This window comes from Lithobates pipiens, unplaced genomic scaffold, assembly GCF_037356315.1.
Source record: "Lithobates pipiens isolate NorthernLeopardFrog02 unplaced genomic scaffold, aLitPip1_a1.2 Scaffold_19, whole genome shotgun sequence".
NCBI lineage: Eukaryota > Metazoa > Chordata > Amphibia > Anura > Ranidae > Lithobates > Lithobates pipiens.
This window is the reverse complement of record NW_027507764.1, coordinates 22,425,983-22,442,196: the sequence shown is the minus strand read 5'-3', so window position 1 is coordinate 22,442,196 and position 16,214 is coordinate 22,425,983. Positions and strand designations below refer to the sequence as shown.

General features: G+C 47.1%; 1 protein-coding gene across 2 annotated transcripts in view; it reads left to right on the top strand.

Annotated features, from left to right (window-relative positions):
* Positions 1–390: 390 nt before the first annotated feature.
* The window catches only part of GALT (galactose-1-phosphate uridylyltransferase), a 42,120-nt gene continuing 26,296 nt past the window's right edge, over positions 391–16,214 (top strand). The window contains exons 1-3 of one of the 2 annotated variants that reach the window (XM_077490552.1): positions 391–482; positions 14,572–14,741; positions 15,605–15,680. In XM_077490552.1, coding sequence (XP_077346678.1) covers positions 443–482; positions 14,572–14,741; positions 15,605–15,680 — 286 coding nt within the window. In that variant the 5' untranslated portion in view covers positions 391–442. Of the gene's footprint in view, positions 483–12,090; positions 12,398–14,571; positions 14,742–15,604; positions 15,681–16,214 lie in introns of those variants that run through there. The other variant, XM_077490553.1, reaches the window with a different exon arrangement.

Below are 16,214 nucleotides of genomic sequence, written 5' to 3'. Positions count from 1 at the left end.
ATGGGGAACGACTTGTCATACGACTTTTCAGTCCCAAATCGCATGAAAAGTCGCACTAGTGGAAACCGAGCCTAACTCTTCCCCTACACCCCACATGTAAAAGTACAATGAAAAGATTTGACTTTACATCTCCGGGAATCTCTGTACAGACTTTATAAGTGAGTTACATTCTCCCTATACTCTGCAAGGAGAGATCAGCAGAGAGAGAAAAATAAAAGACAATGCAAAAAAATGCAAATAAACACACAAAAAAATAAACAAGTTGTATCATTTCACATTTCCTCGTAGTGCTGCCATTGCACTCAACGCCTTGTGGGTAACAAACAGTTAACACTCTCTGCTCTCAAGCGTGCGATATCTATCATGTGACATCCTGATCACATGACTGTCTGATCACATGACCCCCTCACTACTTCCACGTCTGGCTGCTAGGTGACAGCGTATGGGAGTCATGGAGCCGCACATCACCTTCCAGCCCAACGGTACAGTATATATTCTGTATATTACTTTATAGATATATATATAAACAGTATGTCACAAAAGTAAGTACACCCCTCACATTTCTGTAAATATTTTCTTCTCTCTTTTCATGTGACAACACTGAAGAAATGACACTTGTCTACAATGTAAAGTAGTGAGTGTACAGCTTGTATAACAGTGTCAATTTACCGTCCCCCCAAAATAACTCAACACACAGCCATTAATGTCTAAACCGCTGGCAACAAAAGTGAGTACACTCCTAAGCGAAAATGTCCAAATTGGGCTCAATTTGCCATTTTCCCTCCCCGGTGTCATGTGACTCGTTAGTGTTATAAGGTCTCAGGTGTGAATGGGGAGCAGGTGTGTTAAATTTGGTGTTATCGCTCTCACTCTCTCATACTGGTCACTGGAAGTTCAACATGGCACCTCATGGAAAAGAACTCTCTGAGGATCTGAAAAAAAAAAAGAATTATTGCTCTACATAAAGATGACCTAGGCTATAAGAAGATTGCCAAGACGAGGGATGAGCTTCGAGTTCGAGTCGGACATTGCCTGTTCGGTGAACAGTGAACAATTTGGGGTGTTCGCGGCAAATTCGAAAAGCCGTGGAACACCCTGTACAAGTCTATGGGAGAAATCTAAAGTGCTAATTTTAAAGGCTAATATGCAAGTTACTGCCCTAAAAAGTGTTTGGGGACCCGGGTCCTGCCCCAGGGGACATGGATCAATGCAAAAAAAAGTTTTAAAAACTGCCGTTTTTTCGGGAGCAGTGATTTTAATAATGATTAAAGTGAAACAATAAAAGTGTAATATTCCTTTAAATTTCATACCTGGGGGGTGTCTATAGTATGCCTGTGAAGGGGCGCATGTTTCTGGTGCTTAGAACTGTCCCTGCACAAAGTGTCATTTCTGCAGAAAAAAAAGTAATTTAAAATCACTCGCGGCTATAATGGATTGTCGGCTCCCGTAACACAGAGAACAGTCATTGAAAGTCATTGTTAAAAAAAAAAAAAAAAAAAGCGTGGGGTTCCCCCAAATTCAATTACCAGGCCCTTCAGGTCTGGTATGGATATTAAGGGGAACTCCGCGTCAAATAAAAAAAAAATTACGTGGGGGTCCCCCTAAAAATCCATACCAGACCCTTTAACCGAGCACGCAACCTGGCAGGCAGCAGGAAAAGAGGGGGGGCGAGAGAGCGCCCCCCCCGTCCTAAACCGTACCAGGCCACATGCCCTCAACATTGGGAGGATGCTTTTGGGTCCCCCCCAAAGCACCGTGTCCCCATGTTGATGGGGACAAGGGCCTCATCCCCACAACCCTGGCTGGTGGTTGTGGGGGTCTGCGGGCGGGGGTGCTTATCAGATTCTGGAAGCCCCCTTTAACAAGGGGACCCCCAGATCCCTTTCAATGAGTGTTCTCTGTATTACGGGAGCCGACAATTCATTATAGCCGGGAGTGATTTTAAATTACTTTTTTTTCTGCAGAAATGACACTTTGTGCAGGGACAGTTCTAAGCACCAGAAACATGCACTCCTTCACAGGCATACTATAGACACCCCCCAGGTACGAAATTTAAAGGAATATTACACTTTTATTGTTTCACATTAATAATTATTAAAATCACTGCTCCCGAAAAAACGGACGTTTTTAAAACTTTTTTTTGCATGGATCCATGTCCCCTGGGACAGGACCCGGGTCCCCAAACACTTTTTAGGGCAGTAACTTGCATATTAGCCTTTAAAATTAGCACTTTAGATTTTGAACGTTGGAGTCCCTTAGACTTTAATAGGGTTCTAAAGTTCACACGAGGTTTAGGTCTGTTCCCAAGTTCTGGTGCGAACCGAACCGGGGGGTGTTCGGTTCATTCTTAGCCAAGACCCTGAAACTCTGAGCTGCAGCATGGAGGCCAAGACCATACAGCGGTATAACAGGACAGGTTCCACTCAGAACAGGCCTCGCCATGGTCCACCAAAGAAGTTGAGGTCACGTGCTCAGCGTCATATCCAGAGGTTGTCTGTGGGAAATATACATATGAGTGCTGCCAGCATTGCTTCAGAGGATGAAGGGGTGGGGGGGTCAGCCTGTCAGTACTCAGACCATACGCCGCACACTGAATCAAATTGGTCTGCATGGCTGTCACCCCAGAAGGAAGCCTCTTCTAAAGATGATGCACAAGAAAGCCCACAGTTTGCTGAAGACAAGCAGACTAAGGACATGGATTACTGGAACCATGTCCTGCGGTCTGATGAGACCAAGATAAATTTATTTGGTTCAGATGGTGACAAGCGTGTGTGGGGGCAACCAGGTGAGGAGTACAAAGACAAGTGTGTCTCGTCTACAGTAAGGCATGGTGGTGGGAGTGTCATGGTCTGGGGCTGCATGAGTGCTGCCGGCACTGGGGAGTTACTGATCATTGAGGGAACCATGAATGCCAACATGTACTGTGACATACTGATGCAGAGTTTGATCCCCTCCCTTCAGAGACTGGGCTGCAGGGCAGTATTCCAGCATGATAACCACCCCAAACACACCTCCAAGATGACCACTGCCTTGCTAAAGAAGCTGAGGGTAAAGGTGATGGACTGGCCAAGCATGTCTCCAGACCTAAACCCTATTCAGCATCTGTGGGACATCCTCAAATGGAAGATGGAGGAGAGTAAGGTCTCCAACATCCACCAGCTCTGTGATGTCATCATGGAGGAGGGGAAGAGGACTCCGATGACAACCTGTGAAGCTCTGGTGACCTCCATGCAGGGCCGCTGATAGGCCAGTACATCTGGCCCTGCTGTACCGGGCCTGACCAGCAGGGGGGCCTGGGCAACCTGAACTGCAAAAAATGCTATGTATATAAAAAAAAAAAGTACCTCCTCCACCGATCAGTGATCGCCATAAATAACGCTATCAGCAGATAACATCCAACCTCGCCACCACACGCCTCCACCCCCATCCCCCCCGTTCGGTACAGTTTTTTTTTTTGTTTTTTTTAGATGTGCTCTACGCTGTGTATGCGGCTGCAGTGGGGGGGACTCTTTCTTCTATTTCGGGCGCGGAGGAATACACCTTCTGCACCCGCTCCGCACACCGCACAGCATTAGCATAGAAAGGTTAGGTTGCAGAGTGATATGCCCAATCCTCTCTCTCTCTCTCTACGCGTGACTAACAAGAAGCAGAGAGAGCAGGGGCCGGGCGATCGAGTCCAGATCTTGAAGTTGTGGTGGACAAGGTGAGGGGTGTATTCATGAGGCCTAAAAGATGACACAAAACTGGACTGACCTGCTTTTATGTCATACTCATAGTGATTAGAATCCTGTATTTTAAAAATCTTAAGCAATTTTGTACTTTAGGCTGGGTTCACACTGGAGCGGCTACGAGAACCGGATGTGATTCGCACCGCACTGCAGTGCAAATCACATCCGATCTCTGTGCGATGCGAGTTCAGCCATACAGATAGTATGGCTGAATTCGCATCGCACCCGGCCCCAAACTCGCACAGGACCCTTTTTTTGGTCCGCAGCAGAATCAGACCTCATGGGTGTTCACACCATGCGATCCGATTCCTGTCCGAGTTTGCAGATCGCACTGCGATATGCGAACTGATCTGGGGGTGTCATTAACATTTCACTGACACTCCCAGCAGTTCGCATAGGGCAGTGTGAACTGCCGCCGGGAGGCATGCGATGCAGGAACCCGCCGCGGATTTGCGGCGTTCCCGCATCGCTGCAGTTTGAACCCAGCTGCGATCTGCAAACTCGGACAGAAATCGGATCGCATGGTGTGAACACCCATGCGATCCGATTCTGCTGCGGACCAAAAAAAGGGGTCCTGTGCGAGTTTGGGCTGGGTGCGATGCGAATTCAGCCATACTATCTGTATGGCTGAACTCGCATCGCACAGAGATCGCATGTGATTTGCACTGCAGTGCGGTGCAAATCACATCCGGTTCTCGTAGCCGCAGCAGTGTGAACCCAGCCTAAAGATGTTGAACTAACATTACATTTTACTATGTATGGTCTGGGGAGGGGCAATGGGTGGGGCCAGGGGTGGGGCTGGAGGATGGACTAGGGGCGGGGCCAGGGTGGAGCTGAAGGGGGTCCCGTCAGGTAGGCTGTACGGGGCCCCATGATTTCTATCAGCGGCCCTGCCTCCATGCCCAAGAGGGTTAAGGCAGTGCTGGAAAATAATGGTGGCCACACAAAATATTGACACTTTGGGCCCAACTTGGACATTTTCACTTAGGGGTGTACTCACTTTTGTTGCCAGCGGTTTAGACATTAATGGCTGTGTGTTGAGTTATTTTTGAGGGGACAGCAAATTTACACTGTTATACAAGCTGTACACTCACTACTTACTACACTACTACAAGTGTCGTTTCTTCAGTGCTGTCACATGAAAAGATAGAAGAAAATATTTACAAAAATGTGAGGGGCGTACTTACTTACTCTTAAGCCGTCAGCATACCAAGACATTTTGGACAATTTCATGCTCCCAACTTTGTGGGAACAGTTTGGGGACGGCCCCTTCCTGTTCCAACATGACTGCGCACCAGTGCACAAAGCAAGGTCCATAAAGACATGGATGAGCGAGTTTGGGGTGGAGAACCATGAGTAGCCTGCACAGAGTCCTGACCTCAACCCGATAGAACACATTTAGGATGAATTAGGGTGGAGATTGGGAGCCAGGCCTTCTCATCCAACATCAATGCCTGACCTCACTAATGCTCTTCTGGAAGAATGGTCAAACATTCCCATAGACACACTCCTAAACCTTGTGGACGGCCTTCCCAGAAGAGTTGAAGCTGTAATAGATGCAAAGGGTGGGCCAACTCAATATTGAGCCCTAGACTGGGATGCCATTAAAGTTCATGGTCGTGTAAAGGCAGACGTCCCGATATAAAACCTATTGCTTTATTGTACAAAATCCAGTAAAAGCCTTCTCATAAAAATGTAAAAGATTTATGGATTAATGGATATGTGCAAAAACGTAAAAAAAAAATGATCAGTAAGTGAGCTGTGTGATTGACATCTATGGAGGCTTTGGAGACACCTGGGAAGGACCAAGAAAGCGACATGGGGGGGGGGGGGGGGTTGTTTTTTTTTAAGTGAAACGAAGCAAAGACAAGGTGTGATCAGGACTGTAATGCCCCGTACACACGGGCGGATTTTCCGTCAGAAAAATCTTGGATGGTTTTTCCAACGGGATTCCGCTCAAGCTTGGCTTGCATACACACAGTCACACAAAAGTTCCCAGAACTTTCGACCGCCAAGAACGCGGTGACGTACAACACTACGACGAGCCGAGAAACTTAAGTTCAATGCTTCCGAGCATGCGTCAAATTGTTTCTGAGCATCCGTCGGAATTGCTACAGACGATCAGAATTTCCGATCGAAACTTTTTCCAACCGTAAAATTGAGAACCTGCTCTCAATCTTTTGCTGGCGGGAATTCGGCCAGCAAAAGTCCGATGGAGCGTACACACGGTCGCATTTTCCAGCCAAAAAGCTCTCATCTGTCTTTTTCTGGCCGAATTTCCGATCGTGTGTACGCGGCATAATGGAACCATTTTATAGAGTGATGGGGAGCTTTGATTGGCATCCAGAGAGTTAAAAAAATTGTCCAATGGCACATTTTGAAGTATCGGTATAATGATACAATGATACTTCCTAGTGGTTGTAACTAATAATAGTAACATTGTTGCAATTCTATCCCTATTATCCAGTATCATTTGATTCAGAATATCTTGTGTTGTCTTCTCCACCTGCATTGACTGTGGGCAGTATAAGGCAGCCTGGTGCTTTCTGGGAAGGGCAGAGTTTGGAGAGGGGGTGAAGTGTTACTGTAACTGTGGAGGGGCGTTGTAATACCCCAATGGGGGAAGTAATTGGGGTTGTTTAGAGTCATTCTGCCCAGAGCTGTCTCCACCACCGCTGCCATTCTTATTCTCACAGAGCCAACAGTGGGAGGTGGGATAGCTCTGGAACAGCTCTGGATGGGGGGGGGGGGGGCAGGGGCTGCCCAAGTTAACAAGCAGGTGATTGGTTGCTAGGGTGCAGGACACTGCGGTCCTAGCAGCCAACCACCAGCTTGCAGCTCCCGCCCTCTGGCCAAATCTACTATGCCCCCTGCCCTCGCTGTTTGTGTAACGTAGGACAGAAATGGGGGACGGAAGATGTGAAGGGGGGCAGGTGATGTGAAGGGGGGCTGAGGATATTAATGGAATCACTAAAAACTGTAATGGAGGGGCCTGGGAGTTAAGAGGGGTTCAGGACAGTAATAGCCAAGACTTAGGACAATAGAGGGGGGGAGGGGGGACTGAGGAAAGTAATGAGGGGATGAGATCATTAATGGGAGGGGGAGGACTGAGGACAGTAATGGGAGGGGGAAGACTGAGGACAGTAATGGGAGGGGGGAGGACTGAGGACAGTAATGGGAGGGGGAAGACTGAGGACAGTAATGGAAGGGGGAAGACTGAGGACAGTAATGGAAGGGGGAAGACTGAGGACAGTAATGGAAGGGGGAAGACGACTGAGGACAGTAATGGGAGGGGGGAGGACTGAGGACAGTAATGGGAGGGGGGAGGACTGAGGACAGTAATGGGAGGGGGGAGGACTGAGGACAGTAATGGGAGGGGGGAGGACTGAGGACAGTAATGGGAGGGGGGAGGACTGAGGACAGTAATGGGAGGGGGGAGGACTGAGGACAGTAATGGGAGGGGGGAGGACTGAGGACAGTAATGGGAGGGGGGAGGACTGAGGACAGTAATGGGAGGGGGGAGGACTGAGGACAGTAATGGGAGGGGGAGGACTGAGGACAGTAATGGGAGGGGGGAGGACTGAGGACAGTAATGGGAGGGGGGAGGACTGAGGACAGTAATGGGAGGGGGGAGGACTGAGGACAGTAATGGGAGGGGGGAGGACTGAGGACAGTAATGGGAGGGGGGAGGACTGAGGACAGTAATGGGAGGGGGGAGGACTGAGGACAGTAATGGGAGGGGGGAAGACTGAGGACAGTAATGGGAGGGGTAAGGACTGAGGACAGTAAAGGGAGGGGGAAGCCCCAGGAGGACAGTAATGGGAGGGGAAAGACTGAGGACAGTAATGGGAGGGGAAAGACTGAGGACAGTAATGGGAGGGGAAAGACTGAGGACAGTAATGGGAGGGGGAGGACTGAGGACAGTAATGGGAGGAGGGAGGACTGAGGACAGTAATGGGAGGAGGGAGGACTGAGGACAGTAATGGGAGGGGGGAGGACTGAGGACAGTAATGGGAGGGGAGCGCTGAGGACAGTAATGGGAGGGGAGCGCTGAGGACAGTAATGGGAGGGGGGGAGGACTGAGGACAGTAATGGGAGGGGGGAGGACTGAGGACAGTGATAGAGTCATCTGACAGCAGCACTGTGATAGAGAGCACTGACATCAGCAGCGTGACATAAAGCACTCACACCAGCACCATGATATACAGCACTGACAGCAGCACCGTGACAGAGAGCACTGACATCAGCACTGTGATATACAGCACTGACACCTGCACCGTAAGCAGCCCCAGGAGGAAGTCAGCATAGCACAGGGATGGTGGGAGCCCCTCATAATGAGCATAGCACAGGGATGGTGTGAGCCCCTCATAATAAGCAGCCCCAGGAGGAAGTCAGCACAGCACAGGGATGGTGTGAGCCCCTCATAATAAGCAGCCCCAGTAGAAATATGACCCACCCCTGTATAGCACCCCTGCGGAAGGGCCTGCCTCTGCCTGTCATTTTTTAAATGACCCTGTGACAAAACTCTCAGTCCCTATACCAATGAAGGACTGCTGCAGTATAGGGCAGCGGTCAGCAGTAGTGCACCTCAACCCTATGTATTGTGGACCGATAGCGGTCCTTATAGAATAGCAGACTGTACCTCACTCAACCCTATGTACTGTAGCACCCTAGACAGACCAAGTTACCAGTCCTGATAAAGAGCTTTGTGGAACAAGTGAGTTGTGACTGATTAGCAGACTGCAGCAGAAGGGCAGCAGTCAAGTATAATATTCTTTCTATATTTGGAAGAAAGAATATTATACGTGTACAAGCCTATTACCATACTACTGATACCAGTCCTGAAAAGAACCTTTGTGGAACTAATAGTAACAGCTACTGTTTAAACTGACCCTCACTGCCTGACACACTGCTTCCTGCCTGTCCCTATACAAACTGGCAAAACAGAGGCTGCTGGAACAATAACTGGTTACTGGGATAGCACTTTTGTGGACCTGATAGTAACAGCTAATGATGATGATGATGATGATGACTAATCTGGCTGTCCCTACAACAGCAACACACAGAGCCCTGTCCCTTTCTCTAAACTGACAAAAGACACTCAGGCTGCTGCAACAATCAGTAGCACAGCAAACCTATATACACCTAACACCTATACCAGTCCTGAAAAGAACTTTTGTGTACCAAATAGCTAGCGTTTTATCTCTCCCTGCTTCACACAGCAACCTCTCCCTATAGTGATAGAAGAAAGAATGTAAAATGGCCGCCGGATCTGGTGTATTTATAGGTTAGGGGGAATGTCCAAGTGTCCATGTGCTGTCATGTCTCAATTGGCTGTCCTGTACCCCATGATGGATGTGTCATCAGGTCAAAGTTCTTTTACACAGTAAAAACACGGAAGTCCGCCGGGCGAACGACGCCAATAGTCCGCCGAACGGGCGGACCGCGAACAGCCGAAATTCGCCGCGAAACGACCACCGGGCGAATTGTTCGGCCATCACTACTCCTAAACCTTGTGGACGGCCTTCCCAGAAGAGTTGAAGCTGTTATAGCTGTAAAGGGTGGGATGCTATTAAAGTTCATGTGCGTGCGTGTAAGGGCAGACGTCCCGATATAAAACCTATTGCTTTATTGTACAAAATCCAGTAAAAGCCCTCTCATAAAAATGTAAAAGATTTATGGATATGTACAAAAACGTAAAAAAAAAATGATCAGTAAGTGAGCTGTGTGATTGACATCTATGGAGGCTTTGGAGACACCTGGGAAGGACCAAGAAAGTGACATGGGGGGGGGGTCTTTTTTTTTTTTTTTTCTAAGTGAAACGAAGCAAACACAAGACTGTAATGCCCCGTACACACGGGCGGATTTTCCGTTGGAAAAATCTTGGATGGTTTTTCCGATGGAATTCCGCTCAAGCTTGGCTTGCATACACACAGTCACACAAAACTTTTGACCGTCAAGAACGCGGTGACGTACAACACTACGACGAGCCGAGAAAATGAAGTTCAATGCTTCCGAGCATGCATCGAATTGTTTCCGAGCATGCGTAGGAATTTTGCACGTCGGAATTGTTACAGACGATTGGAATTTTCGATCGAAACTTTTTCCAACCGAAAAATTGAGAACCTGCTCTCAATCTTTTTCTGGCGGGAATTCGGCCAGCAAAAGTCCAATGGAGCGTACACACGGTCACATTTTCCGGCCAAACGCTCTCATCTTTTTCTGGCCGAATTTCCGATCGTGCGTACGCGGCATAATGGAACCATTTTATAGAGTGATGGGAGCTTTGATTGGCTTTCAGAGTGCTTTAAAAAAAATTGTCCAATGGCATATTTTGAAGTATCGGTATAATGATACAATGATACTTCCTAGTGCTTGTAACTAATAATGGTAAAATTGTTGCAATTTTATCCCTATTATCCAGTATAATTTTGATTCAGAATATGTTATGTTGTCTTCTCCACCTGCATTGACTGTGGGCAGTATAAGGCAGCCTGGTGCTTTCTGGGAAGGGCAGAGTTCGGAGAGGGGGTGAAGTGTTACTGTAACTGCGGAGGGGAGCTGTAATACCCCAATGGGGGAAGTAATTGAGGTTGTTGTAAAATTAGAGTCATTCTGCCCAGAGCTGTCCCACTCTGGATGGGGGGGGGGGGGGGGGCGCAGGGGTTGCCCGAGTTAACAAGCAGGTGATTGGTTGCTAGGGTGCAGGACGCTGCGGTCCTAGCAGCCAACCACCAGCTTGCAGCTCTCGCCCTCTCGCCAAATCTACAGAAATGGGGGGGCGGATGATGTGAAGGGGGGCTGAGGACGGTAATAGAGGGGATGAGATCATTAATGGGGTGACAGTAATGGAGGGGTTGGGGGGGCTCAGGACAGTAGTGGGGGGGCTCAGGCCAGTAATGGGGGGGAACGACTGGGGGCAGTATTGTGAAGGGGGAGGAACTGAGGACAGTAATGGAGGGGGGCTCAGGCCAGTAATGGGGGGACGATGACGACTAGGGGCATTAATGTGAGGGGGTAGGAACTGAGGACAGTAATGGGGGGGCTCAGGCCAGTAATTCGGGACGACGACTGGGGTCAGTAATGTGAGGGGGGAGGAACTGAGGATAGTAATGTAGGGGGGCTCAGGCCAGTAATGGGGGACGACGACGACTGGGGGCATTAATGTGAGGGGGATGAACTGAGGACAGTAATGGGGGGGGCTCAGGCCAGTAATGCGGGACGACGACTGGGGTCAGTAATGTGAGGGGGGAGGAACTGAGGATAGTAATGGAGGGGGGCTCAGGCCAGTAATGGGGGGGGGGACGACGACTGGGGGCATTAATGTGAGGGGGGAGGAACTGAGGACAGTAATGGGGGAGCTCAGGCCAGTAATGCGGGACGACGACTGGGGTCCGTAATGTGAGGGGGGAGGAACTGAGGATAGTAATGGGGGGGGCTCAGGCCAGTAATGGGGGGGCGACTGGGGTCAGTATTGTGAGGGGGGAGGAACTGAGGACAGTAATGGGGGGGGGAGAAACACTGGGGGCAGTAATGTGAGGGGGGGTTGATGTGAAGGGAGAGCTGAGGATGCTGATATAAGAATGGGATTGTGAAATTATGCTTGATTCTGGCATGCGCATATTGTGGGTAGAGCAGCCCATCAATTTTACTCACCGTGAGAAATACAGGTGAAGAATTACTGTGAGGGACAGCGCTAAAGTAGAGGTAAGTACCACAACCAGAGCTTATTTTTTATACCGGACAGGGGACCAAAAAAATGATCCTGGAGTTGGGCTTTAAAGAGGAAGTAAACCCTGATGAGTTTACTTCCTCTTTCATTCCCTGCAAAGGCAAAGCATAATGGACTACTGTGCATCGCATAGTAGTCCATTATGTGTCACTTACCTGACACAGGAGCCAGCGATGTCACCGCTGTCCCCTGTAGTCCGGCACATCCATCTTCTCGGTGGGTCTCGCTGCTCCGCCGCTGTCATTCGGCGAAGCCGCGATTACGTCACTCCCGCGCATGCGCACCGGAGCCGACACGCGCGGCATCTTCATGGTTGACAATGCCGCGCTCAGTGCGCCTGCGTGCCGTAGACGGCAGTGCCTGTCTTTCGGCAAATATCTCCTAAACCATGTAGGTTTAGGAGATATTTCTTGGACCTACAGGTAAGCCTTAATCTAGTCTTACCTGTAGGTCAAAGTGTGTTGTAAGGGTTTACAACCACTTTAAGCTCCTTTGTTGGAATGGCTTACTGGCCTGATACTATCACACAGGCAATTAAAGTGCAGGTTAGAAAACAACAAGAGGAGGGGGGGGGGCGCACCGACCTAGTTCTCCATCATAACTCAATTCAATTAGTAAGATAAATGACAAGTGAATACTCACAGACGCATGTCATGCAGACGCTTGTGCAAGATATGCATTTGTGAGTTATTCACTTGTCATTTATCGATCTAATCGTTGCTGAGTTATAGTACTGCACTAGGTCGGTGCGCCCTCTCTTTTGTTTTCTAGTTTGCTTAAGGTTCCCCACAGCGCCGAGAGGGTGGCGAGACAATCGTGTGCTAACCCTACAAAACGAGCCCAGAGAAGAATCCTTTTCATTCCCAAACATCACAACTCGGCGGAGGAGGCACATTGTGCATAAGTAGGATGCAAGCGCAAGAGCCACCAGATGCCAGTGAGTAGAGATGTGCGCCATGGGAACATCTGTTTAGTTTTGTTAAGTTATTCATTTCATTTCATCGTATTTGTTATGTTTGAATGATTTGTTTTCAGAATTTGTTTTGTATCTTCCGATTTGTTTTGTGTATTTGGATTTGTTTTGTTTGTTTGGATTTGTTTTGTGCATTTTGGAATTGTTGTGTATTTGGATTTACTTTGTGTATTTGCATTTGTTTTGTGTATAGTGATTTTGTTTCATGTATTTGGATTTGTTTTTGTATATTTAATTTGTGTATTTGGATTTGTTTGACGTATTTGGATTTGTTGCATGTATTTGGATTTGTTTTGTGTATTTGCATTTGTTTGGCGTATTTGAATTTGTTGCATGTATTTGGATTTGTTTGACGCATTTGGATTTGTTGCATGTATTTGGATTTGTTGCATGTATTTGGATTTGTTTTGCATTTTTAATTTGTGTATTTGGATTTGTTTTGTGTATTTGGATTTGCTGCATGTATTTGGATTTGTTTGGCATATTTGAATTTGTTGCATGTATTTGGATTTGTTTATTTGGATTTGTTTGACGTATTTGGATTTGTTGCATGTATTTGGATTTGTTTTGTGTATTTGCATTTGTTTGGCGTATTTGAATTTGTTGCATGTATTTGGATTTGTTTGACGCATTTGGATTTGTTGCATGTATTTGGATTTGTTTTGCATTTTTAATTTGTGTATTTGGATTTGTTTTGTGTATTTGGATTTGCTGCATGTATTTGGATTTGTTTGGCGTGTTGTGATTTTTGCTTTGTGTATTTGGATTTGTTGCATGTATTTGGATTTGTTTTGTTTATTTAATTTGTATATTTGCATTTGTTTTATGTATTTGGATTTGTTTTGTATATTTAATTTGTGTATTTGGATTTGTTTGGCGTATTGTGTATTTTATTTTGTGTATTTTGGATTTGTTTTGTGTATTTTGGAGCATTACCTTTTCCGGATGCTTTAGCTGCTTGCCGACTGTATACAATAAATATACAGCGGCTCCTCTGGGTAGGATCACATACCTGTACCTGATCCTGCACTTCCAGGTCTGTGGCGTGCAGGAGTGCTGTCAGCAATCCGCTCCCCCTGTGATCGGACACAGCGGGAGCCAATCAGCCAGTCCGCTGGGGCCTGCTGATTGTTCAGGACACAGGCAGGATGGCGGTCTGCCTATGTAAACAAGGCAGATCGCTGTTCTGTGACAAGGGAAGGCTGTGATCCTGTGTGCCTACAAAGCAGGAACACAGATCTCTGCCTTCCCATAGTACAGCCACTTCTCTCACACAGCAAGCACTCCCTAGGCACACGTTTAACCCTTTGAATGCCTCTTCTCTGCCAGTGTCATTAGTACAGCGGCAGTGTATATTTTTTTTAGCACTGATCACTGTATTAGTGTCACTGGTCCTCAAAAGTGTCAGTCAGTGTCTGATTTGTCCGCCGCAATGTTGCAGTCCTGCTAGAAGTCTCTGATCACTGCCATTACTAGTAAACCAATCAATATACGCTTATTGGGATTTTTTTTTAACAAAAGTATGTAGAAGAGTACATATTGGCCTAAATTGATAAAGAAATGAGATTTTAAAAAATTGTATTTATTGGATATGTTTTTTATAGCAGAAAAAAAAATATATGTATGTATGTATATATATATATATATATATATATATATATATATATATATATATATATATATATTATTTTTTTTTTTTTTATTATTTTTTTTTTTTTTTTTTTTTTTTTTTTTTATTGTTGGTCTTATTTTGTTTATAGCACAAAAAAAAAAAACGCAGAGGTGATCAAAAAAAAAAAAAAGGACATCAATATTTGGATACAGCGTCTCATGACCGCGCAATTGTCAGTTAAAATAAAGCAGTGCTGTACCACAAAAAATGGCCTGGTCATGAAGGGGGTTAAATCTACCGGAGCTGAAGTTGTTAAACATTAACAAAAGATTCAAATAGAAGGAATGAATTTGAATAAATGTTGTTGTAATTTGTCATAATTTATTGCAGATTCATTGAAATTCGTTACTATTGTGACTCGAGATTTGGATACATCTGAACCTCCAGATAATGAATTTTCATCCCACTTGTATAATCTGGGGTAATTATTGGCAGATCTAATATTTCATCCCCCCCCGTGTCACAGAACATCAACACATCCGGTATAACCCCCTCCGTGATGATTGGGTGCTGGTCTCCGCTCACCGGATGAAGAGACCCTGGCAGGGGCAGCTGGAGAAGCCTCCACAGGAGAACGTCCCCAGGAACGACCCCAAGAACCCGCTGTGCCCTGGAGCCCGCAGAGGTGGAGGCCAGGTAATGGAGAGCAGACTTCATTCATCAAAGTTTTCAAAGAAAGACTTGTATGGGGGCAGTACAAATGGCAGGCAACAAATGTCTAAGGCTCAAATGATTCCTGGCCAGGTCATCGCCAACTAAAGCCAGGTGCCAAACTGGGCACATTAGCATCAGAACAGGTTCATCCAGCACCGCCCAGGCAAGGAACTGCGCCCCCCTCCTAATGCTTGCTATAGAACGGGTGTACCAGCTTGTGCCTGTTTTTTGCCTACTTGCTCCAACTGCCCATGGTTGTCATGGAGTGTGCACTGCCCCTGCATGGCTATTCACTTGCTGTCTTTTGGCTAGAAAGTAGTTGCACATGCATGGGGTATTTTTGCATCACCTCCTGGGCAGATGGGGTGGAAAGCGGGTATTGCGGAGCATGTTGTGACACCAGTAGCCATCAGCGTAGACATCAAACTGCAACTCCCTGGTTGCTAGCCACTGATCCATAGCTGGAATGCGTTGAGGGGGCTCACACCCTTACAGCTGCGCCCTGGGCAGCTGCCTATCTTGCCCACCCCTTGTCCTGACACAGACAGAATTGCCTGATCTATAATCCATCTAAAATTGATGTTCAGATCTTCCCAAGCTGAGCACTGCTGTACTATACATAATGCTCTCCAACAGATCAAAGCAGACGGTCTCCAATCGGATACTGACTTTGTGTAGTATGACGTGAGTTGAAGTCAGTTGCACAAAGTCCACACCTGATTGGTTGGCTGTAGATGACAAGTCAGCATAGCCTAGGTTACATTTCATACCTGCGTTTGTTATCTGGTAAAAACATTGTTCGGTGTCGGGAGCTAATAATTTTCTTCCTTCTCCTCTGGGTTTAGGTAAATCCTGATTACAAGGGGACATTTGTCTTTGAAAATGACTTCCCTGCCATGCAACCAAATGCCCCAGAGCCAGGTGAGTCTGAATAAGATGTGACCACAGCTTTTAAATAGAGGAGGCAGGGTGATCAGCGAGGGAAGGAGGTGGTTGGTCAGTCATGAAAATAGATCTGAGGGGATTAATGGGGGGAAGGAGGTGGTTGGTCAGTCAGGGGAAAAAGATGTGGGGTAGTCGGCGAGGGAAGGAGGTGGTTGGTCAATCAGAGAAAAGGATGTGTGGTCGTTAGTGAGGGAAGGAGGTGGTTTGTCAAATGGGGGGAAAAATATGTGGGATGGTCAGTGACGGAAGGAGGTGGTTGGTCAGTCAGGAAAAAAGATGTGCAGTAGTCAGTGAGGGAAGGAGGTGGTTTTGATCAATCAGGAAAAAAGGATGTGTGGTGGTCAGTGATGGCAGAAGGTGGTTAGTCAATCAGGGAAAGGGATGTTGGGTGGTCAATGAGGGAAGGAGGTTGTTGGTCAGTCAGGGAAAAGGATGTGGGGTGGTTGGTCAATCGGGGTGGGGGGGAGGGAAGGAAGTGGTTGGTCAATCAGCGGAAAACGATGTGGGGTG